The sequence below is a fragment of the Cavia porcellus genome, unplaced genomic scaffold, assembly GCF_034190915.1.
Source record: "Cavia porcellus strain 051 isolate PalLab524CR breed Dunkin Hartley unplaced genomic scaffold, mCavPor4.1 scaffold_28, whole genome shotgun sequence".
NCBI classification, from domain to species: Eukaryota; Metazoa; Chordata; class Mammalia; order Rodentia; family Caviidae; genus Cavia; species Cavia porcellus.
Window position 1 is genome coordinate 29,785,199 of NW_026947511.1, and position 23,356 is coordinate 29,808,554.

The 23,356-nt window shown below is 54.1% G+C and overlaps 1 protein-coding gene across 11 annotated transcripts in view; it reads left to right on the forward strand.

The window, feature by feature from the left end:
- Positions 1 to 23,356, forward strand: part of Cdh23 (cadherin related 23) — a 374,671-nt gene that overhangs the window by 234,766 nt on the left and 116,549 nt on the right. For all 11 annotated transcript variants that reach the window (XM_063238627.1, XM_063238629.1, XM_063238628.1 and 8 more), the window contains exons 14-19: positions 10,208 to 10,272; positions 11,911 to 12,148; positions 14,453 to 14,558; positions 16,192 to 16,319; positions 19,899 to 19,971; positions 20,939 to 21,055. In XM_063238627.1, the coding sequence (XP_063094697.1) occupies positions 10,208 to 10,272; positions 11,911 to 12,148; positions 14,453 to 14,558; positions 16,192 to 16,319; positions 19,899 to 19,971; positions 20,939 to 21,055 (727 nt within the window). The remainder of the gene's footprint in view (positions 1 to 10,207; positions 10,273 to 11,910; positions 12,149 to 14,452; positions 14,559 to 16,191; positions 16,320 to 19,898; positions 19,972 to 20,938; positions 21,056 to 23,356) is intronic.

Genomic DNA, 23,356 nt, shown 5'->3' on the forward strand with positions numbered 1-23,356 from the left:
CAGTTCCCAGCTCCTTACTTGCCTGGACTTGCCTGGTGTGTGGATGATGAGCAGGGTCACCTCTGCACAGACAACCAGGCCTCTGAGGCTGCCAGCAGGACCAAAGCCACAGGCATCTCAGGGCAGAACTGGAAAGAGCCCGTGTTCATAGTTAGGGAAATGTAGGCACAGGGACAGCAAATGACTTATCCAAGCTTCATGGCCAGCTAGGGGCCAGGGTGGTGTCCTGACACCAGCCTAGCTCTGTGCTCAAGAACTTTGGCATCAGACCCAAGTTCAAACTGTGGCTTGCCAGACCTCAATTACTCATCTGAGAAGTGGGCATGAAATTACAGTCTACATAGGGAGTGAACTAGAGTGCCTCATACATAAATTCTCACCATGTGTTGGTTAGAACTAGTGATCACTGAGGATGCTTTAAAAAGTAGCAAAATGCCACATGTAGGTGCCCTGTCTTTGGGTCTGGCTCACAACAGAATCTCAGGACTGCTGTGTGACTGCAAGCCTGTTGCTTAACCTCTCTGGGTCTCACCTGCTTCTTCCAGAACGTGAGGCAAGTCTCAGTTCCTGTCTCGCAGTGTAGCTATGGAGGACAAATATGTTAATTCATGCACATTTCTTAGGAGAAGGCCTGGGACCCACAGAGGACTAAAAGGGTGGCCCATTACCCTTTCTGCATTGCAATGGGGTGTCTCACCTCTGGAACGGGACGTGACCCTTGTCTTGCTGGTTATTTTAAGCACTTAGGACACGTCATTAAGGACCAGCGCCTCTCACAGAGCCAGGCCCAGCACAGCCAGCGCTTGGCAAGAGAGCTAGAGCGTGGTCTTGCTCACCCCCTGCCTCTGGGGAGACGCCCCTACCCTAGGCATCTCCCAGAAGGAGGCCCGGGGTGACCAGGCGCCTGCACAGGCTGCTCCTGTCCGCCCTGACAGCCTTGACATAGTACAATTGCTTCCCCACGGTGACTCCTATAAGCACAGAGCTTGCTGGCCAGAGCAATTTGCTCCCCATCAATTTTTATTTCCAGGTTTTAAAATAAAATAAAAGGAAATAAAGAAAGGGGTGTGAGAGCCACGAGCAACACGGTACCTGCAATAGCAAACAAGCCGGGGCCGTGCCCCTGAGCGCCGGCCAGCCCTCCTCCAGGCCAGGTCACAGGATGGATGTGTTCATTAATAGGACTGGGCTGGGCCAGCTTCTGATGGTGACCCCTGCTGCAGGGCGTGGACCCCTCCCCTTCCCCTTGGTAGGAGGCCTGGGCTGAGGGTCCCAGCGGGACCAGGTATTTCCAAAGTACTTTGATGCAGTGACCTAGCTATGGGACCATCTAATGCTAGTTCCACTTAGAAAGAGGTTCCTGCCAGGTACACACTTGTCATTGCAGCTGTTTGGGAAACTGAGGCAGGAGGATTGCAAGTGTGAGCCCAGCCCGGGCAACTTAGCAATTTAGTGAGATCTTGTCTAAAATTTTTTGAAAAAGACAAGGAAGTAGCTCAGTGCAAAGCTCTGGGCTCGATCCCCAGTCCCACAGCACACACAGTAGCTCTGCTGCACCAAGCCCAGAGCAATTCCCGTATATCACCTTTATCTTCCCTTGTTTTCAGATTCCACACAAGTGAAATCACATCGCATTTGTCTTTCTGTGTCTGACTTAGTTCACTTAGTATAATGTCCTCCTGGTTCGTCTGTATTATTATCGCAAATGGCAAGATTTCCTTCTTTTAGGGCCAAATTATATTCCATTGTACTTACATCCCGCAATTCCACCATACCTTCAGCCGTTGATTGACACCAAGGTTGTTTCTACAGCTTAGCTACTGTGAACAATGCTGCCGTGAACACGGGGTGTAGATAAGGAAAAGAAATTTTGACACATGCTACAATACAGATGAGACGTGATGTCTTTATGCTAAGTGAGATAAGTCAGACCCCAAAAAACAAATACTGTCGCATGAGATACTTAGAGGAGCAGACTCGAAGACAGAAAGAATAGCAATTAGCAGGAGCTGGGAGAGGGAAAAAAAGATGTTTAATGGTTACAGAGTTCAAGCTTTGTAAGATGAAAAGTTTGAAAGGTGTGTTCTGCTAATGGTGGTGCAATCTGAATGTACGTAGAACTATGAAACTGTGCAGCTGAAAAGAGGGGCGCCATGCTTTCCTGTAATCCCAGCAGTCTGGAGGCTGAGGCAGGAGGGTCTTAGTGAGCTCCCATCTCAAAATAAAAAGGAAAGGAAAGGCTAGGGATGGAGCGGAATGTAAAGACCCCAGGCTAAATCCCCAGTACCTTTAAAAAATAAAAATGTTAAGCCAGATATGGTGGCTCATGCCTGTAATCCCAGCACTCGGGAGGCTGAGGCAGGAGGATCATTGCGAGTTCGAGACCAGCCTGGGCTACAAAGTGAGCTCAAGGCCAGCCTGAACTGCATAGCGAGACCCCATCTCAAAAAAAAAAAAAAAATTGTTAAAGGGGCTCGTGTTGTAGATTGTCTGTACCTAGCATGCCTGAGACCTCTGGTTGGATCCTGGCCCTGGAAGAAAAGAAAAAAAAAAAAAAAAAAAGATTAAGATAGTATCTTGTTTTCCCACAATTTTTAAAAATTGTGTTAAGAGAAAGAAAAGCTCTAAATAACAGATAACAGTGGGCCAGGGGGTGTAGCTCAGTGCTGGAGGCTTTCCCAACATGCATGAGGTGCTGCGTTCAGTCTCGTCTCCCCTAATGCCCCACCTCTCAGGGTGGGGTCACTGTGGCTGTTCCCAGCTCTCCCATGGACCTCGCCCTTCCTTTTCTCTTCCCCTCAGTCTCTTCTCACTCTTCTCTTCTTCCTCCTTCTATTCTCTTCCCCTGCCCTTGAGCTCCCTTCTCCTTCCCTCTCCATCCTCCTCTACCCCTCCCTATGCCATCTGACGCCATCTCTGATGATCCTCCCCTCCAAGAAGCTGTCCTGTTAGGTTCGAGACTGCTGGTTTGTCACTGCTAAAGCGAACCCTTAGTCATCACCTACAGTCCTGGGACTATGTGGATACCCAGGCAGCGGCAGTCCCGGGGATTGAACCCAGGAGCTTCCCACTGAGCTACAGCCCCAGCCAGCCCTTTTTATTATTTTTATTTCCATACAAAGTCTGGGGACCAAGTTGGACCCCCTCTCAGAAAGTGTGTACCATTGAGGGAGAGCACCAGCCAGGCTTGGCTCTGATGCTTCTGCGAGTCCCCAGTAAACCAAAAGAGAAGGAAGGTCTCTTTCTCTGAAGCGCCAAGAGCCAGTCAGATCCCCACCCTTTCCTAACAACCCTCCCTCTGGGCTCCAGCACACAACCACGTGCTTGGAAGACAGTGCCAGCATCACAGGCTTCCCTAGATGTATCTCTGCCCTGTCATTTTTCCAGTATGTGTTGCCCTCTCCCTGGTTCTGCTGCCCATGTGAGAGGTCATTTATCTCTCACAGAGTCCAGTGAGAAGCATTTACCCTGAACCACATCATCCTCTCTTCTCCCAGAAGCATGCCACCCTCAATATTGCCCATGAAAGTGCTCAGAGAAGTGTCTGTCATACTTTACCCTGGCCCACTTGATGCCCCATGCCCCACCCCCTTCCTGGCTTCCTTCTGACTGGCAGAGAGGATCCAATGCACCAAGCATTCCCCAACAGTGTGGGGCAGGTTTCCAGAACACCGAAAGAGGGCACATGGAACACAGAAGGCCTCTGGGCTGCCAGGTGCCTCCAGCCTAGCCCCTCCTGCCTCCCACCAGCATCACAGCACCCTCAAGCTCTCAAGGGTCCCAGATCCTCACACCATCGAAGGAGTTCCTCAGAGGGCCTCAGTGATGATGAATGTGGAAATGTTACTGGCGAGGCACCGGGGCTCCGCAGAGCTGTTTAAAAATGCATCCTCCCATGTAAATTTCTGCTCCATCAATCCTTATGACATGTCAAACATTGCTATTGTTTCCTGAACAAATTGTACCGTGTGCCCTTCTCTGCAGAGTTGTGCATGGGAGCAGAACTGCTCACCACTGCCTGCGGCCTTGCAGGGACCTGGGGCTGCTGGGGCAGCAGCTGGCCCGTCTTGCTTCAGAGCAGAAGCCCCCTATGTGGGGGACATCCGGGCGAGTGTGTGCGTGACGTGACGGGGTGCAGGCACTGGCAGGAGAAACTGTGCAGGTGCTGCGTGCCTGCCCTGCCTGCAGGACAGATGCTCAGGCGGCGGGGGGGGGGGGGGGGGGACACGGGGAACAAGCTGGAAGGGTGCATGAGACTGAGGGTGGGTGGGTGTCTCAGTGTATAATGAGGGGGCAGAAAGAGAAGACTACGTGGGGAAGGGATGGCTTGCAGGGAGGTCCCAGGGCTGCCTGAGACAGGAAGGAGGAGAGAGGTGCATGTGACAAGATTGGGATGTGTGAGGACCCAGGAGAGAGAGGAGGCTGAACAGGATGTCGGGCTTTAGGGAGGATGGGGTGTTAGCTCTGCGAGGGACATGACCTGTGTCCTAGCAGGAGAGGATCAGAAATGTTGGTGCACAGCAGCATCCCGCTAAGAGCCTGAGTTAGGAGGCCCAAATGAGTCAGGCCAAGGCCTAATGGGCAGCTGAGGGTCCCTGGGAGCCACCACCCAGCGCCAGCAGATGGGTGTCCGAATGGCCCGAACACAGGACAGCAGCGAGCCTGCAGGGGTGCGTGGGGCGGAGTGAGGGTGAGGCAGATGCCCTGTGTGCGGTGTGGCAGGGAGGTTCCAGGGGACTGGAGGAGAGTAGGAGTTGGTGCTGTTCGCTACAGGGACAGCTGGGTGAGCAGGGCACTCTCATGGAGGGGACAAAGAGACAGAAGGAGCTGGCCCTGTGGGAGTGGTGGGTTCCTGGGCTGGGTGAATGTCATGCTGAGGATCCCAGGCACACAGGGTAGAAGGCGATCATATTCATCACACCACAGTGGCCTCAGGAGGGGACACACAGCCTTCCAGGACTAGGCCCCGAGCCACCCGCGTGAAGCAAGCCAAGCTCTGGGAGAGGGTGAGGAGGCTCTCTTTGGGCATCTATGAAAGACACATACTCTTTGGGTGTCTGAAGGTCTTGGATGGCAGAGAGCCCTGCTTCCTGTGGTGACCAATCCGGCCAAGTTGCTGGGAATCACTGTCTGCATGCTGGCCCAGAGGACGGTCGTTGAGGCGAGAAGGGGATGCTGCTCCTGAGAGGCCATCTGATGAGGATCGCCCCAGACTCCATGGCTGAGCTCTCACACTGCAGGGGTGCCTTCCTCCAGCCCTGCAGTAGAACAGGGAAGTGCTAGTTAGTTGGGAGGCTGAGACAGGAGGATCGCATGAGCCTCAGAGTTAGACAGCAGCCTGTGCAACATAGTGAGACCCCATCTCACAAGAAGAAAGGGAGAGAGAGAGAGAAAGGGTGCATGCTCTGGACATGACCATGTTGGGTCACGTCCCAGCCCTGCGGCTGTTTGACTTTGAGCAAGTTGATTGACTTCCCTGAGCCTCAGTCCCAACTTCAGGTGCTGGCCCCATAGGACTGTTAGGAAAATGGAACAAAATACACTGTAAGAAGTGTTTAGCACATTTTGTGGCAGAGAGTTAAGTGCGCAAAGCAAGATGGCAGAGCCAGCGTCCTCCCCCCTGCCTGCCCTGAGAGAAAATTCTGCAGAGAGAAAATTCTGCCGGCTGGCTACGCCCCTGCCACAGGCTCCTCACCTTCTCTTAGCCTTTGAATTGTCCCCCACATGTAATTATGTTTTCCCTTTTGTCAGCAAAAGAAAATTACATTTCCGCTAGCCTTGCCCACCACTGGAATAAGCACTGGCGATACAGTAATAAAGGCCCGGATGAGGGACTCATTTCGCTGGTAACAACAGTGGCTGGGACACTCAGAGGGGCACCTTATATGTCAAAGGGGCTTTGGTACCACCTGTCCTGGCCACACTGTGTCCTGTGTACCAACCTGGGGACAGGCACTGGAGGCCACTGGTCCTCCTGGACTCAGGAGGCTGGTGAGGAAGGCAGAGACTCTGGCCACCCCCATCCCCACCTCGGTGCTTGCAGTCATGTGGTTGCCACCAGGCTCCCAGCTCCTGCTCTGTACCAGCCACTGCCATTACCAGTGACTGGCCCCTAGACCAAAGACACTTTGCCAGAGAGGTCCTCCTCCGGTTGCTGGAGAAGTGGCTGAGTAAGCATCCGTCTGGTCACGTTCAGGAAGCTTTTGGGGGTATGCCAGGTATCCTACATCTGTCCTCCTTGTCCATGGTATCCTCCAAGGGAGGAGGCATCTGAGATGGGCCATGAGGGGTGAGCCAGTTTGGACAGTAGCTATGAGGTGACAGGATGGGGTAACCAGCAGTGAAAGGACAGTTTGGAGTGTGTCAAAAAAGATAGGTATAAAATCATAGAGTCCAGCTGGGCTGTGGACCCTCTTGACACCATATATTGGAAGGAGGTCGTTTATGAAGCACAATAGCCAGCAGAGCAGGCCTGGATGGAGCTGGCACCTGGACAGGCAGGAGGGCAGTTGGACGGCCAGGTGGGGCCTCCAGGGACCAGGTGGGCCAGCGCCCATGGAGTGGCTCTGCCATGGGACAGCACTTAGGGTCTGTGTGTCCAGGAAGGCATCAAATGGTTTTGTTTTTTTGTTTTTGTTTTTTGTCTTTTTCATTTTTATCGGTACCAGGGATCAAACTCACAACTACTTGCTTGCAAGGCAGGCGCTTATGCCGCTGAGCTAAATCCCCAGCCCCAGCACCAAATGGTTTTAAACCTAGGACTTTGAAGGCCAGTTCTGCCACTTCCCTGCCACAAGGTCTTGTCGGGTTACTTAGCATCGCTGAGCTGTTGTTTCCTCATTTGTAACAAGCAGGAGAGGAGTTCTGAGTGCTTGCCTGGTAGGGATGTGGTCTCTGTCAGACAGATTTATTCATTAACACGTGCAGGTGTGGATGCAGACACAGCCATCGGAAACAGCATTGGGGAGCACCCCTTCCGTGCCTGTGGAAGCCTGTCGTAGGCTCCAAGCACATCCAGTCCCTGCCCTGTCCTGGGAGAACCCAGCGAGCTGAGAATCCCTAGCATAGGGCGGGGCCAGGGGTGGTCAGGAAGGGCAGGGAGGGTGAACCAGGAAGGAGAGGCGGTGCCATCCAGACTGGACAGGCTGGATGTGTAAGGCCTGGACCCGTGCACTGGAGGAAGCGCCTAGTTCCTGCGCTGCGCAGCCTGCACTGGGTGCACCGGCAGAGCTATGGAGCCCCTGGCTGCCGGTGCTGCTGCCCACCCACCCTGCAGGGCAGAGCAGCGGCTCTCACTTTCCTATTCTGCCTCATGCATTTGCAAAGTGAAAGCTCCCCCACTTGTCTTTAGTGGACATACATATTTCATGCGGTCATTAGCTGGTGGCACCAAAGGACTCACAAATCTTCCCCAGTCAGCCTTGGTGACCTAAGCAGGCAGTGAGAGGCCCCCAGGGACACTGGGAGTCTTTGCCAAGCCCAGCCAACCCAGAAAGACAGGTTGGGCCTGGGGTGGGGATGGAGGCAGCCAGCCCCGTCTGGTCCCCCAAGTGCTCACCACCCCATCCCCCTGAGCTTCAGCTGTTTCAGGACCCAGGGTGAAGGGGACCGGACAAGGGAACCTCAAGGGTCCATCCTGCCCTGAGCCCAAGCCAGATTCTTTCGGTCACTGACACACGAATGGCTGCCCCCAGGGCTCACCTGTGACCTTCTCGGATGTCCTCCTGTTGCTGCTGGGTCTCCTCTGCCTGTCTCTTCCCCTGTCCCCTTTTGCTCTACTCCCTTCCCTTCATTCTGATTCTCTGTGCCCGTACTTTCTTTCTCACCACCCCCTCAACTGGAGATTTTGCCCATTCACTCATCAGGCCCATGAGAAGAATCTCCTATGTGCCAGGCACTGTCTTTGCCAGCCAGGAGCCCAGCAGGTGCCATCTTTGGCACCAGGTGCCCCCAGCCCCCCTTTCCTTTGAGGGAGGAGAACACTGAGGCCCGAGGGCATGCTCTGGCTGCACACTGTCCCTCTGTCGACCCTGGCCTGGATCTGGGGTCTGTAGCTCATCCCGGGGCGCCTCTCCACGGAGCTCAATGGCATTACTCCTTGCTCTTCCCGGGGCCATGCCACAGTCATTACAGTCCTGTAATGCCACATACGTTGTGCCAGTTTGCCAGTGGGATCCCCACCCAGCCCTCTCTTCCACCCCTACAAGAAGACGTGAATGGAGGAGCTTTGGTCTCCTGGGGTAGGCAGCCCCCCTCCTTCTGAGGCAAGTTCTTCTCTTGGTTTAGAGGCAGCAACTCGGAGAGGCACAGGCACGGTGCATAGAGCGCGCAGAAGTCACAGAAACCCAAGTTGAGTGTGGAAATGCAGGACAAGAGGCGGTCACATCAAGGCAGGCACCTCAGAGCCCCCGGAAATGGCATCTTTATGAGTAACCATATTTTCTGATTAACTAAGATCTGAACTCTTTGGGCATAAACTTTTTTTTCATTTCATTCATCTGGAATAGAAATATATTATTTACGGATCTGCCTTCCTGAACCAAATAGATTGAATGGGAATTAGGTTTTTCATGAAAATTCAGGTTTATTAAAAGGAACATAGAATTTAATAGATTTCATAGGATCTAGGAGGTTTTAAAGAGCCTTAGAAAATATTTAGTAGAGAGATATTAAAACATATTTTTAGCCGCAGAGCCTTTATCCACGTATGATCTTATAAAGAACCCCAGAGTATAAAACAAAGATACATGGGCCAAAGGTCAGTGCAAAGCCTTTTCCATCTGGCATCTGGTAGCAGGCAGCAGTTTGCCCAGCCCCAGGGCATCTAGAACAGGGCCTGATACACACTGTGCTGAATGTGTGGGTGGATAAATGAACAGATGGGTGGCCTAGCATCCTTGTGGTTACACCTGAGCTGAGACAGAAGCCGTTGATCATTGATCACAGGGACAAAAGCCAACCCCCTCTTGCACTGCTCATTTTGGGAAAGGGGAGACCAGGAGGGGGCCCTTGGGAGGCCTAAAGGAGGGAGCACAGGCAGGGAGCAGGAAGGCCTTTGCTTCTGATCTCACCACCTGGTGACAGGGTCCCCTTGGGGCTCAAGGATCCTGGGTCTCAGTTGAACTATCTGTGAGGTGGGTGGAAGGGTCACTCTTCCTCATCACGTGGATGGCACAATAAAGGATAAAATGAGACCACAATAAACATGGACGTTCTTTGAAAACGTAAAAGGTCTGAAATGGTGGAGTCTGGCAGCAGTCACCACTATTGCCATGGACATCAGCATAGAGCTGGCCTGTCCTCCATCGATCGCCTCTTTTGACTATTGCTGATGGATGCTCAATTTGGCCCAACCTGGACAGGACTTGATCCAGAGATCAAGCTGTGTAAGAGAAGGGACTTTAGACTCAAGACCCTAGCACACCAGGACTCAGCCCCTCTCTCTCCCAGCTCCTCCCAAAACATCCAGGTCAAATTGCCCCAGCTTTGGAGAAAACTATTTTTCTCCAGAAACCTTAAGAAAGATCCAGGCATACTGCGGGACCTATGGTAGCCAAGGGCCACCCCTAGCCAGTCCCTGTGGCTGGGGGCAGGGAAGGCAGCTGCTGGTCCTGGCCCACTTGTTCCAGCTGGCAGATGAGCCCAAGAAGGGTAAGACACAACAGCCTGTGTCTCAGAGGTGGCCGGCAGGTGACAGCCTGCACTGTCATGCAGTGCATTATTCCTAGAGTCCAAGGGCATATCCAGAAATCCCCCCACTGGAAACCCCTCCCCCAGTACCACCTCTGACTTACAGGGTTTGGGGACAGAGGAGTCACAGAAGAATCTACCAGATGGCTGAAGCCATACCCACATCCACTGTCCTTTGCAGTATTTTGCACATCCATAGGTTGAGACTTCAGGCTCGGACCCCAGATCCCCTCCACACCCCTGAAGACCTGCAGAAGCTAAGCCACTCCCCCAGGCTGGCATGGGGCCAGGAGCAATGGACTCACCCAGTAATGCAATGAGCCACTGGAGCTCTGCTTTCCTGGATAAAATGAATCATTTGTGGCCCATGGCACTTTTGAAGCAGTGTGGCTCTAGGGTATCAAACCAGCCCACCAGAGCCGTGTGGGGGAAACAGGTTTCCTGTGGCCCTTACCTGACAAGGTCCACAACCTCAGCTGGACCTGGCAGTAACAACTTCCTGTTCTCACCACTGTAGGCCACGGACAATGACGTGGGCACCTTTGGGGAGGTCAACTACTTCTTCAGTGATGACCCTGACAGGTGAGACCCCTTCCTCCAGCTCCTCCACTACCCAGGATGTCTGGGAAACTTCTTAAGGAGGGCACTGGACTCCATGACCAGAGCACTGGGCTGGGAGTCAGTGTCCACGCACAGTTGCTGCTTTTGCCCTGATTGCAATTCAGGGTTCTCCAAGCCCTCTAAACTCCCTGGGACAGAGTTTCTCTGGCTCAGAAATGCAGCATTTAGCTTCAGGAGTAGAGAAGGCTTGTGCCCGTGAGGCCTGCCAGCACCAACCATTTGGGGTTATCAGCTCACCACTACCAACAGCAACAGCTAACATGCAGGGCCTGACTGTGTGCCAGGCCCTTTGTCAAGTATTTACCACACATCATCTTGTGTGACCCTCACTACCAAAGGCTGGAGGAACTCAGTGCTTGGCACACGGCCATTTGTGCTTCACAGTTACTTTCCGGAGTCCCAGGCCCAGGCCTCTGAATGTGACAGCACTGACACGTGGCCTCTAACACTGACTGTCATTTGCCAGCCTTGCCCTGTCACCCCCAGTGAGCCATCTCTTTCCCTTGTCTTTGATTAAATCTGAGCCAAGGGAGGTCATTTTTCCCCCCTGGTGGTACTGGGAATTGATCCCAGAGCCTTCATACTAAACTCCATCCCTAGCACTTGTGTAACATTCTGAGACTTTTATTTAGGTCTGACTAAGTTGCCCAGGCTGGGCTTGAATCTGTGATCTTCCTGGCTCAGCCTCCCAGAGTGCTAGGATTGCTTACTGGTAGGCACCACCATGCCCAGCTAGGCCATCTCATTTTTAATATGATCAAGGCCAAGCTGAATTAGAGAGTCTGATGCGTTTGGAAGCCGGCAGATGAGCAGGACAGGTTCTGTCCCCGGCCTGTCTGTGGTGGATGATCGAGAAGAGACCAGGACATTGTCAGGTGCATCACTGGTGTCCTCTGCACTCTGTGATGAGAACTCAGTATGAAAGGAAGAGACCGCCTGCAGCCGAATGCACAGGGCACCCTGGCCCCTGGGGATCTGTGTTCGTATGGCCTTGTCCTGGTCACCCAGATTTCTCTATTTTTCTTGGGGCCTCCATGCCTTGGGGCTGGGCCATTCCAGATTTGGTGACTTACTATTGTGGACCAGGGCAGAGCACACATACGTCACCTGACAGCCCAGCCACGTCTCCAAAGAGGAGGCACTTGGAAGAATCATCTTGCTGGCCTTTGCTGCCCCTGAAGAACACTGCCAGCCTCCTCCCTGAGCCTCAGTCCTCAAGCAGATGACAAGCATAGCTCCCAAGGGAGGACCAGCCAACCCTCTCCTTGTGGGACACAAAACTGTTCTGGATGGCTGAATTTCTGTCCCGAACAGTTGGCAGAGACTCCTACTCAGGGAAAGAGGAGCATTCTGCTGGAGTTCCTTCTGGGTGAAGCCACCCCCTCCTTCCTGCCTTTGGCACTGCCCCTTGGCCCCTCCTGGGACCCCACTCAACCCCGGTCCCTTCAGAAGCAGCTTCTCTGCTCACAGAGAACAGATGAGGAGCAGGCGGGCTTCATGCCCCGCTGTGTCTGTGCCACGGGCAGGATGGGCTGGGAAATGCACATCCGCAGCCTGCTCTGATCCCAGGCATCTTCCTGCTCCCTCCTCCTGACCCAGGTTCTCACTGGACAAGGACACGGGACTCATCCTGCTGATCGCCAAGCTGGACTTCGAGCTCATCCAACGCTTCACCTTGACCGTCATCGCCAGGGATGGGGGCGGCGAGGAGACAACAGGCCGGGTCCGCATCAACGTGCTAGATGTCAACGACAATGTGCCCACCTTCCAGAAGGACGCCTATGTGGGCGCCTTGAGAGAGAACGAGCCCTCCGTCACCCAGCTGGTGCGGCTGCGGGTAAGAGGGCAGGGAACCGTGAGCACCACCTTAATGGCCTTCACCCCTGGTGTTGTGCCTCCTGACTGCTCCCTGAGGAAGCCACAGTGAGGGGCGCTAACTGCCCACTCACTAAGGCTTGGGGGTCGAACTTCTGGTGTCCGTGAGGCCTCCTCTGAGCATCACCTCCTGTCACAGTTGACTGAGCAGGGCCACAAGCACAGTGTTTGTCCCAAACTGAATTACTTACAGGTTACTATTTAGCAAAAAGATATTCCTCACCTCCCATGCAAGGACTCCTGTGGAAGCCTGTTAGCACGTGCCTAGAACCAGGAACCTCTGTGGCTGGTAGGGGCCTGTCTTAGTTACTTTTCTGGTTGCTAGTACAAAATACCTGATACCCACGGTTAAAAGAGGAAAGGTTTATTGCAGCTCACAGTTTGTAGAGGTTTCAGTCCCTAGTCAACTGGTTCCAAAGCAGAATGGCAGGGCAGAGAAGTGTCACAGAGGAGAAACTGTGCATGCAGGGCAGGCAGGAGGCGGCAGCAGCAAGAAGCCTGCCTCTCTCTCTATGCCATCCAGGCTACAAATCTTTTGGTTGGTGCCAGGGTAGAGCTTCGGGTTTTAGTGAATTGATTTAGCCACACCCAAAACTATGCTAATTCCAATCAGCATAGTACCACACACCTTTACTCCCAGTATCACACACCCTAGATCCAGCCAGCTCTGAAAAGCCCCACCTATGAGTGCGTGAGGTGACATCCGGATAGGAGCCATAACAGTGGTCCAGGACCCTGGGTACAGCACTCGGGGAACAGTAGGGAGGGGTGGGCCCCAAAGACACAGTGCATCAGTGGAGCAGCAGAACCAGCCCTCTGATGGAGGCTCTGTGCTGCAGGCTTCATCCTATAGGAAGTCCCCACCACACTCCAGGGACTTCTGAGCTGGGACTTTTGGAATATGGTTTTGCTGAGTCAGTACATAGTAGGTGTCTAACAAAGGCCTTGGGCTTGACATTGTGATCTTTCTGCCTCAGCCTCCTGAGTACCTGGGATTACAGGTTTGAGACACCACAACCAGCTCTGACCAGTTTCTTCTTACTGTCCATATGTCCCTTCCCCATGCTGCCTGCCAAGAGAGACAGGAGCCATGGCCTGCACTTGGAAATTATTTCCGAAGCAGGCAGGAATGAAGGTGAGGGTAGAGTGGTGGGCACGCAGAAGGTAAGGCTGTGCACCAGCTCCTCACGGGCACGGTCTCCAGTAGATCCTGCTTTTCCCTTCTGCTTAGCCCAAGTACAGGGAGTGGTGGGAACCTGGACACTCTTCAGAGCTGAGGACAATCAGGAAGGAGCTAATTAATTTAGCCAAACAAGGGGCCCCCTTCCAAGAACTTTTCCCCCCTTGTTTTAATGAAATATGCATTTATTAGACACCCACTGTGTACCAAACCCTGTGCTAGATGCTGGGTGTGCAGCCATAGCCAAGAAACCTAAACTGCTTCTAGGAGGCTGATGGTCTAAGTGAGGTAGGAAGCAATGAAATAAGAAATCACACAGGGTTTGAGGGGACACGTGGCACCAGGGGCCTAGTGTCAGAACACCTTCTGTTGCTATATCAACAGTATCATACATATCAAAGTACACGAGGCTAGAGATTTGTAAGGAAGAGGGCTGTGTAGTTCACTGTTTTGAAGCCAAAAGTCCGAGGCGGGGCAGCCTCATTGGTTAGACCTGTGGTGAGGCTTCCTGGCTGCATCCCAAGGGGGCAGACAGCGCCATGGTAAGAGCATGTCCTACAGGGAGAGATCACATGGCGAGATAACAGTCAAGAGAGATTTAGGACCAGGCTGGCTCTCTTGGAGGTGACCTCTTGGTGGTGACCTAACCACCTCCCACTAGGCCCCACCCCTTAATCAACTCACCCCCTTATTCATCACATTGACTAAGCCACCAGCACATGAACCCTTGGGATACTGCATCCAAACCACAGAACACCCGAACTTCATCTGAGGTCTGGGAAGCCGTCTGTGGCTTGGGGTGTCAGAGCTGGGACAGAAGGGTGTGGGCCATTGGCATGCTGAGCATCCCTTGAGAATGCTGCCCCATCTCAGCTCTCCCCAGGCCCCCACTCACCCTCTCAATTCTCCAGCACCAGAAGGGGAGCGGGGTATTGGCTGGGCAGGCAAATACCAGCTGAGAGACGAAGAAGGCCATTTGGTCTCAGGCCAGCTGGTTGTCACCTGAAGCAGGAGCTCCCCTCCCCACCCTGACCCAGCCTGGGCTCTCCGCGGGCTCATGAGGCCCTGTCTGCCTCTTCCTTCCAGGCGACGGACGAAGACTCCCCGCCGAACAACCAGATCACGTATAGCATTGTCAACGCGTCGGCCTTTGGCACCTACTTTGACGTCAGCGTGTACGAGGGCTATGGAGGTACGGGAAGCCGAGGGAGGGTCAGGCTGGGGCTCTGCAAGCTCATGATGCGCCCCCAGGGGGGGGGGCTCACTGCCTCCAAACTGCTGTGCTGCTCAGGACACTGCCCAGCTCCTGTCAGCTGGAGCAGCCTGAGGCTGGAGAGCACCCTTCCCTATGGCCAGCGAGTCTCACAGCAGCCAGAGCTTTCTCTGGGTTGTAGGCCATGGGTGGCCCTGCAAGCAGTGTTACCAGAATCTGTGCTGGTCCCCATTTCTTTCTGAGGTTGTGGGGGCAGGTTGTGGGTAGAAGCTCACCATCAGAGCCACCCAACACCTGGCCATCATTTGGGGAGTCCTCTGGCCACCTCGAAGCCTGCCTGGGCCGTGGCCCTTCCCATGCCTGGTTTTGCACCCTGGACCCTGCCCTGCCTGGCCCAACCCCTAGAACCCTGGCATAGAGAGTGGCAGCAGCAACTTCAAACTCCAAGATCCGAGAGAGACCACCTTGTTTTCCCAGGAAGCAGCGAAGGCCCAGAGACAGGGAGTAACTTGCCTACGGTCACCCAGCAAAGCTGCCTCACTTCATGTTCAAGTCCCTATGAGATGTGGCTTTGGCTGCCTCCTCCCCAGCCTGATAGCTCAGCACTCTCATCCTGCCTACTAGGATCTGACCTCCTTGACCCTTGGACACTCCCTGCCCTTTCAGCGATCACCTATGTCCTTGCTGGGTCTGTCCTGCCAGGAAGGCCGTTTCTCCTGGCCTCTCCGCCCTGCCTCTCTGTACCTTCAGCTCACCAGCCTCTGACTGTGGTACATGACGATTACACTCACCATGGGAAGTCGGTCCATGTACTTAACACATTTTAATTCTTCTTAGGTCCCCTCCCCCTCCCTCTGTCACTTGGTCCCCTCCCACTTGAAAAAGATCTGTCTCCCTCTTTACAGGCTCATTTCACCCCTCCTCTCCGGGAAGCTCCCTCGAGCTGGAGGGCTGGGCTCGGTGACCCCCAGGCAGACTGCATCGTGCGATAGATCCTGAGTCTGCCTCATTCCCCTCACCCCACAGTTGTATCAAAGAAATACGGTTAAAGAAATGCAGTCCCAGGGCTGGGGGTGCAGCTCAGAGAGAGAGAGCTTGCCTGGCATGCACAAGGCCCTGGCTTCAATCCCAACCTTATTGAAAAAGAGAGAGAGAAAGAGAAAAGTCCCAGGACTCTGCCCACCCCCTCACCTGACCCTCTTTGCTGCTAGAAGAACCCCCAGTTAGATTTTGTATTACTAAAGCAGTCATGCTATTTCGCATGTTCACACAAAAAGTTGCAATAGAGTGTCATTGTTTTGGATGTGGCCAGACCTAAGCTCCTCTGGCAAGCTACCAAACTCAGTTGCTTCTCTCAGCTGGGTCAGGTTGCTCCCTCTGTAAGGGGAAGCTTTGCTCACCACCATAGAGTGACAACCTTGTGGGTTTAGCACAGTGCCTGGTACAGATTAGCCAGTCAACAAACTTAAGAGCAGGAAGAGGTTCCAGATGTTGGGAGGCTAGAGGGGGAAACAAGGCAGATGTGACATGGGCCATGCTAGCCGCACCTTCTCTGCTCAAAGGGGAGCCCTGCTGGGCACTGAGGTCTGGGCCCTGTGCTTGTCAATTCCAGTCATCAGCGTGAGCCGCCCCCTGGATTACGAGCAGATACCCAATGGACTGATCTACCTGACGGTCATGGCCAAGGATGCTGGCAACCCACCTCTCCACAGCACTGTCCCGGTCACCATCGAGGTGTTTGTAAGTACTCAGGGGTGGCGAGAGCCTCCTGGAGTGATGGGGACCACGTCTTCACAGTTCAGACCGTCCCAGGTCTGTCCCTCACCAACCTCTGCCATTGCTGCGGCCGCTAAGCTGCTGCCTACTTAATCTCGGGAGGACAGATGGCCCCGCTCTGACTCCGTGGGACCCCGGGACCCTGAGACAGGCTGGGAGGAAAGGCCTCGGGCTCCTCCACTAACGGTCACGCTCTGTGACGCTCACGGAAGTGGCCGGAAGGTCATCTTCCCTCCTCCACCCCTCTGCGTGTCTCTGTTCCTTTTGTCTTTCCCTTCCCGCTCCTCTGAGGACATAAAGGGGCTGGAAGCGGAGCCCGGCTTGTCTGACATGAATACCAAGCGTGCCTCCGTGCTTTCCATGTCGGAAATTATCAGTCACTGAATCCATCTCCGCACAGCTTCATCTGCCGGTGCTGATCCCGATCCCCCAGCGATGCCGAGGACACAGAGTGTGACCTGCAGAGGGGAGGGACGGGTGGGCTCTCCCCTGAGGCCCTGCGCACCCCTGCACACACAGGTTTGCCCACCATCTCCAGGAGAGGGCGAGCTTGTGTCCAGGGAAGTTACTGCATTATCAGTTCAGGGGATTAAATCAGATTGTCAGGTTTGGAGATATGCTGTGATTTGACATAAGTATGGGAAAATCTCGCCCTGGAGCAGGCGGCTTTGCCAGCAGCCTCTCATGCAGCAGCTCCACACTTTTTTTTTTTTTTTTTTTTGGAGACAGGGTCTCACTATGTAGTTCAGGCTAACCTCAAACTCTTAGGAATCCTCCTGCCTCAGCCTTCTGAGTGCTAGGCTTGTAGGCATGCGCTGTCACACCTGGCCCACACTGACCTCTCCATCCAGGGCCCAAGCCCCAGGGCCACCTCTCAAGTGGGAAGGTCTCCATCGGGACAGGAGACCCTATTCCTTGCTGAACAGGATAGAGAGTCAGGAGTGGGGAGAGATCAAGACCGTGCCTTAGGAGCCTCCAGGTAGGTAATAGGGAGCAGGAAGGGAGAGGCCTCGCAGGACCAGGACAGCAAAGAAAACCCCAGAGAGCTGGGGCCAGCTTCTAGGGTCACTGTGCTGTGCACTCTGGCTTCAGGGAGTGGCAGGAAAGAGAAGAGGACATCTCATCTGCAGGAGCCCCAGAACTGGCCTGTCATGAGTTTAGAACATGCCCTGTGCCCTAAAACACTGCTTCCATCATGGCCCTGACCCCAGCCATATCTCACAAACCTGACCCTGGTTTCCTGGTCTTGACCCCAAGCCTCCCTGCCTCTGGCCACACTTGTTACCCTGCACACCCCACCCCTCCTAGCCAGCTGTGGCTCCTGCCTGTGGCTCTGAGCTCAGCTCCATTGCCCCCTAGCTGTGTGGGTTGGGTTTCCCACCTTTGTGAGCCTCATTTTCCACATCTGCTAAATGGGGGCAATCTGGTACCTGCCTCACACCCCTCTTCCCGTCAGCGTCTTGAGTGTTAGTGACAGTCATTCCACACCCCTGCATGACCTTCCAGGCCGGGTGCCTGCACATGGCTTGAGCTGGTCAGGACCCCACTCAGAGTCATGAGGGTTTGGAAGTCTGCTCCCTACCCCAGGGACAGCCTCACACCCCAGACCTGTCCTAACCTGCCCCTGCCCCTGGAGGGGCCACTGTTGTACAGCAGTGGGCAGCAGCCTCCCTGGTCCCAGGGAGGGGACTCCGTGTGCAGGGCAAGTGGCACAGCACTCTGCCTGGTGCAGTACAGAAGGGGCCCCGCTGTCAGATTCCTGAACACTATGGGGGGCTTGCACTTCCCTCCCAAGTCCCCCCGGCAACCCCTGCAGCCAGAAGGGCCAGCAATAAAGACAGGGGCCACCGCGGTTGTGAGTACACATGGCATTTTGGACAGCATCGTCACTCCTGTCTAAGGACCACACTTGAAAAGGTCACCGCCTGTGGGTTGATTTTGCACGTGGGTGGTTTTTAAGTAGCTGTCACTTGGCTAAGCTGCCTCGTCCCTCCACCAAAAGGATTTTCTCTCAATTGGGAAATTTAAAAGAGGAAAGCCTGGTAGTTGATGGAGCTCTTACCACAAAGGCTGGGAGTGGGGAGGGCAGATCAGAGCAGGAGGAGCAGGTGAGAGGGGCCAGGTGATTCCTTTTCCTCCACTGCATGTTGGTTTTTAATAAAGAAGTCAAACTCGGTTTGTAGATTTCCCATTAGGGGACAATAAGCTTTCGTAGAGTGAGCCGCTGAATTAGAACTAATAGCGAATGCAGCGCAGGATCCAGAGAAATATCACTGCTAATAAGTTTCTACCTCGCTCTCTGTCACTGACATTCTTGGCGCGTGTCATGCGGCCAAGCGGAAGCTTCGCTGTGTGCAGATGGGGCACTCTGTCCACATCAGGGGCAAGCAGAGGCCAGGTGTGCAGTGAGACATGGCCCATTATGGGGTCCAGAGATTGAGACCGCCAGTTTCCAGGGGAGAGGGGCAGGTTGGCAGGAGCCTGCATGCAGTGAGAGGAATTGGAGGGTTCCCTTCTGGGCACCCACGGTCTCGGCTGGCTGAGGTTTTCTGTAGAGTCCCAAGGGGAGGACAGCTGATCACATGTCTTCATCTCCTTCCTGGTTGCTCAGCCACAGTGACCCCCACCCCGCCCTGGCTTGGCGGTCTGCTGTTGCGTGAGAGACAAAGCCCATGGCAGGCCTGGGGGAGGTCCTACCTTCCCCAGACTAAGACTCCTGAGCTCTGCACTGTGCTCTGCAGGGTTGGGGAGGGGGTGAGAAGGCTCAGCACCCAAGGGTCCAGAGAGACCCCTAGAAGAGGGGACAGGGAGGATTTCTTGGTGAGTAATTGCAAAGCCATTGGAAAGGCTGAGCGTCTTCAAGGCAGGAAGGTGCCTTGATTGAAGGGGACAGGACAGGTGTGGAGGAACAGCAGCGCTGGAGGAGGCAGGGCTGCATCCGGTCCAGGCTCCCGAGATGGAGCCTCCCCACCTCCCTGCATGGTCCAGACACACACACACACACACACACACACACACACACACACACACACAATCTGCCAAGCCTGCACTGGGCTTGGTGAAGGCTGTCCCAGAGGACAGAGTGCTCCAAAGCCTGCCAGTGTCAGGCAAGAACCCAGCTCTGGGAACAAGCTGATCACAGTCTGCCCCTGTCCATTTCAGAGCCTTTGGGTTTGGGGACACCCCTTTGTCCCTTTGAGCAAGGTTCCTAGAAACTTGTACCATGATCTTGGCCAAGCGGGCATCCCAGCTTGGACTGGTAACTGGAGAGCTGGAGCCCTGGACAGAGCTTGGCACTCAGCAGGAAGCTTGGCTGAGAACCTGGAGCACTGCAAGTTGTGCTCAAGCCCAACTGTCACCTTCACTCTCCATCTCCTGTCCCTCAGCACCCCCCTCATGACCCTACAAGTTTTCCCCAAGGCCTGGCGTGCCAGAGGAGCCCCTGGCCCCCTAGCGCCCTCGCCCCACCTGGTCAGAGCTTCTCAGGGCAGTGTACCTGGCCTGGGACAGCTGGCGGCTGCAACGCATCTGCTTTCCTTCCAGGATGAGAATGACAACCCCCCCACCTTCAGCAAGCCCGCCTACTTCGTCTCGGTGGTGGAGAACATCATGGCAGGTATCAGCCAGGCAGGGTGGGGGCCCGGGGCAGACAGCAGGAAGTCACAGGGCCTGTGACTTCTCTGTTTCTGAGGCCAGGCAGCCTGTGACAAGTCAGGCCACTGTGGCCGTCTGGTTATCAGCCAGCTAACAGCTATTTACAAAGCACCTACTCTGTGCAGACCCTCTGCTGGATACCGGGTCCCTGCTCTCCTGCAGCTACTGTTTAGCAGGAAGAGAGTAAGGATAGAGGATTAGCCAGGCCATCTGGATTTGGAGCGTGCAGGGCATCCCAGGCCCTAAGAGCCGTGAAGGATGGCCTTGAAGCATGTTCCCAGCCTGCAGGGCACCAGCAGGCTCCAGGGCATATGCTCTGGCTTGGGCAGGTTGGCAACCACCCCTTACACCAGGATGTACTCTTCCCCTGGAGACACAGCCTGCCAGGAACTGCTGTGGCCCTGGAGGACAAGGTGGCGTGGCCCCGAACAAGCTACTCCTGGGGTCTCGCCAGGTCTGTGGGAAACGCTTATCTCTGACTCAGGATTCATGTAAATGGAAATGAAGGTGAAGGCCTTAACTGGACATTAATGAGAAAATAAAAACCCTTGTAAGTTCCCCTGTGAACAAGATAAAACAGGACCAAAATTGGATGCAATAAATGAAGAATAATTGAATACAGAGCCTCATTTCTTGTTGGCTGAATGTAAAAGCTATTCGGTCTGCGTGTGTGTATTTCGGAGGTCAACCAGACCGGTTAGGGAAGTAGCCCTCTGCTTTGAGGTTGGACCAGGAAGAGGGGAAGGTGGGAGACAGCCTCATTCTCCTATGGAACTGTGTCCATCCTGTCCCCGCAAAGATCAGGGCTCTGGGGCCCAAGAGTGGTGGCCCCCACTGCCCTGAGGCTGGTCACTGCGAGGTTCTCAGGGCCCAGCTCCGAGGACTGGGACTGTGGGCCCAGAGTGAGTAACACCTTTTCATTCCCGAAGGAGCCACAGTGCTGTTCCTGAATGCCACAGACCTGGATCGCTCCCGGGAGTATGGCCAGGAGTCCATCATCTACTCCTTGGAGGGCTCTGTCCAGTTCCGGATCAACGCCCGCTCCGGTGAGCCCCAAGTCTACGCTCTGCCACCCTCAGACCAGACCGACGGGGGTCTCCTCCTGTTCCGTGTCTTTGAGCATGCAGTGTCATCCCTGAAATACTCCTTCTTACCCTATAATCACCCTGTGAATGTGGCCACAGGAGGATGCCTCCGGCTGATGAGTCCTGTTAGGTCTACCTGTGTGCCGTCTTACAGACTCCGGTCCCCGTGTTTACTTATACCTAAGTGTCCCTCCACGTCCTGGGGTCCTGGCTCCTCTTTGTACACACCTGTGGGCTGTGGAGTAGATGAGATGAAATGAGTTACTATAGAGCACACAGTTGGAATAGCTTTTGCCATCTGCTGAAAAGTGATTCCATTCTTTATTTTGTGTATCCACCGAGCACACCCGCCCCCAGCTCCTGCTCATGTAACTCTTCTTCATCTCCTTCTGTCTCCCTCCTGCTCTCTTTCCCTCTTGCAGTTGGGGAAAGAGGAGCAGAAAGGAGCAACAGGAGCCCAGGCTGTCCCGCCAGCCCGGGAGGGAATCCAGGACCTCTGTGTTCTCTCCCAAGGCAGTGGGGCCTGCTCGGGGCCAGGGGTGGGCATGGGAGGAGCAGGATGCAGCCCTTGTGGTTCCAGATCTGCTTCATGGGTGTGCAGAGCCCTCGCTTCCTGATACAAGATCCTGTCTGAGCTCAGGGAGCCCCGTCCAGACACGAGGCAGGGAATCCCAATGCCTCAGTGGCTTTCCACAGCACAGCTGCCCAGGACAGGTTTTTAGCAGATGCCCTGTCTGGCCAGACCCCTTCAGATCATGGGTCTGACATCCTTGCAGAAGGAAAAGGACTCATGGGCATTGTGCCAGGCAGAGTTTCTGTGCCAGGCCTGGGAGTGACATATATCAGATATTGGCCAGGTTAGGCAGTGGTCTCACCTAGATGCTAGGACAGCTGGACATGGGGTCCATTATTGTAAACCCAAATATCAAGTTTAGTCATCCAAGTATTGTAATCCTCTCTCTAGTCTTCCTCACAATCCAAAAAGTTATATTTATAATCCCAGCAAGTTAATTCCAATCTACCACCACCAAGGTAAACCATGGTGAGGGTAAAGACACCAAGACATATTCCAAGTTAAGGGCAGCCAAGGGGTCCTAAATCCAATCCTCATGAGGACATCCGGACAGAGGCCTTGGTCCTAGCCTCTCCCAGAATCTATTATCTTGTGAAGAAAGGGAGTTGGCTCAGGAATGAGTGACAGTCAGGATGGCAGGAATTATGTGAGTGAGTTGAGCTGGCTGGCCAGGTGCAAGAATGGCTTCTCTGTAAATTGCAGAGATAAAGATATGCAGAACGATCAATTTACATAATCCAATTAAGGTAGCCAATGGAATTGCTTTGGGGGGTTATCCTTTAGCTCTTGTGCTCTGGGGAGTCATAGCCTCTTATCTCAGGGCTCTACCCAGTTGACATTCCTGGAGCTGTTTGCTCTAACATATCCTGCACATATCTGTATTGTAGAACACTATTTGAGGAAACAGGACTGTCTGTTGGCTATAGAGACTGCATATTAGCACCTTGGCTAGCCTTATTTGCAATGCTCAGAGCCAATTGAAGAGAGAAGGAAATACCCTAGCCAGCTTTTTACATATCATTATAAGGAAATGAGTCTCCAAATAATCAAAGTCACAATAATTGTTTTGCATTCAAAGGGAGTCACTGTAGTTCTCTCCAACGGTCAGTGCCTTGGAGCCACATCTGGCATGTAAAGGACTAGGATCTCTGGGGGATACTGGCCACCCTAGCACAGGTGCTCAGCAGCCCAGGAGGGCTCAAAGGCCTCCCATGGTTCTCCATGCTAACCTGGCTGAGGAGGAAGAGGGCCCTCAGTCTCCCCTTGACCCCATCTCCCTGCCCTGGGTGCTCGGAGGCAGACGGCTGGCTAGTGGGGCTTTGCATGGCCTGAAGAGGGGGGCCGTGAGCCTCTGCTTGAACCTCTGGAAAGACAGAGCCTCCCACCTGCTCTCAGGAGCACCCACCTCAGCAAGCCACGTCTCCAGAAGCCCAGAGTGGCACAGTCATCCCGTAGCACCTGCAGGGACAGGCTCCAGGACCCCTGTGGAGACCAGCTCCCTTCTGTGAAGTGCGGAGGAGTTTCATGTAACCCAGCACATCTCCATGCACTGAGTCACCGTTAGGTTCCTGATGATGCCTAAGACAATGTGAGAGCTACGTAAAGAGTTGTGATGTATCACTCAGGGGACAATGACAAGACAAAAACCTGTCCATGGTCAGCGATTTGTTTCCAATCTGTAGTCGGTG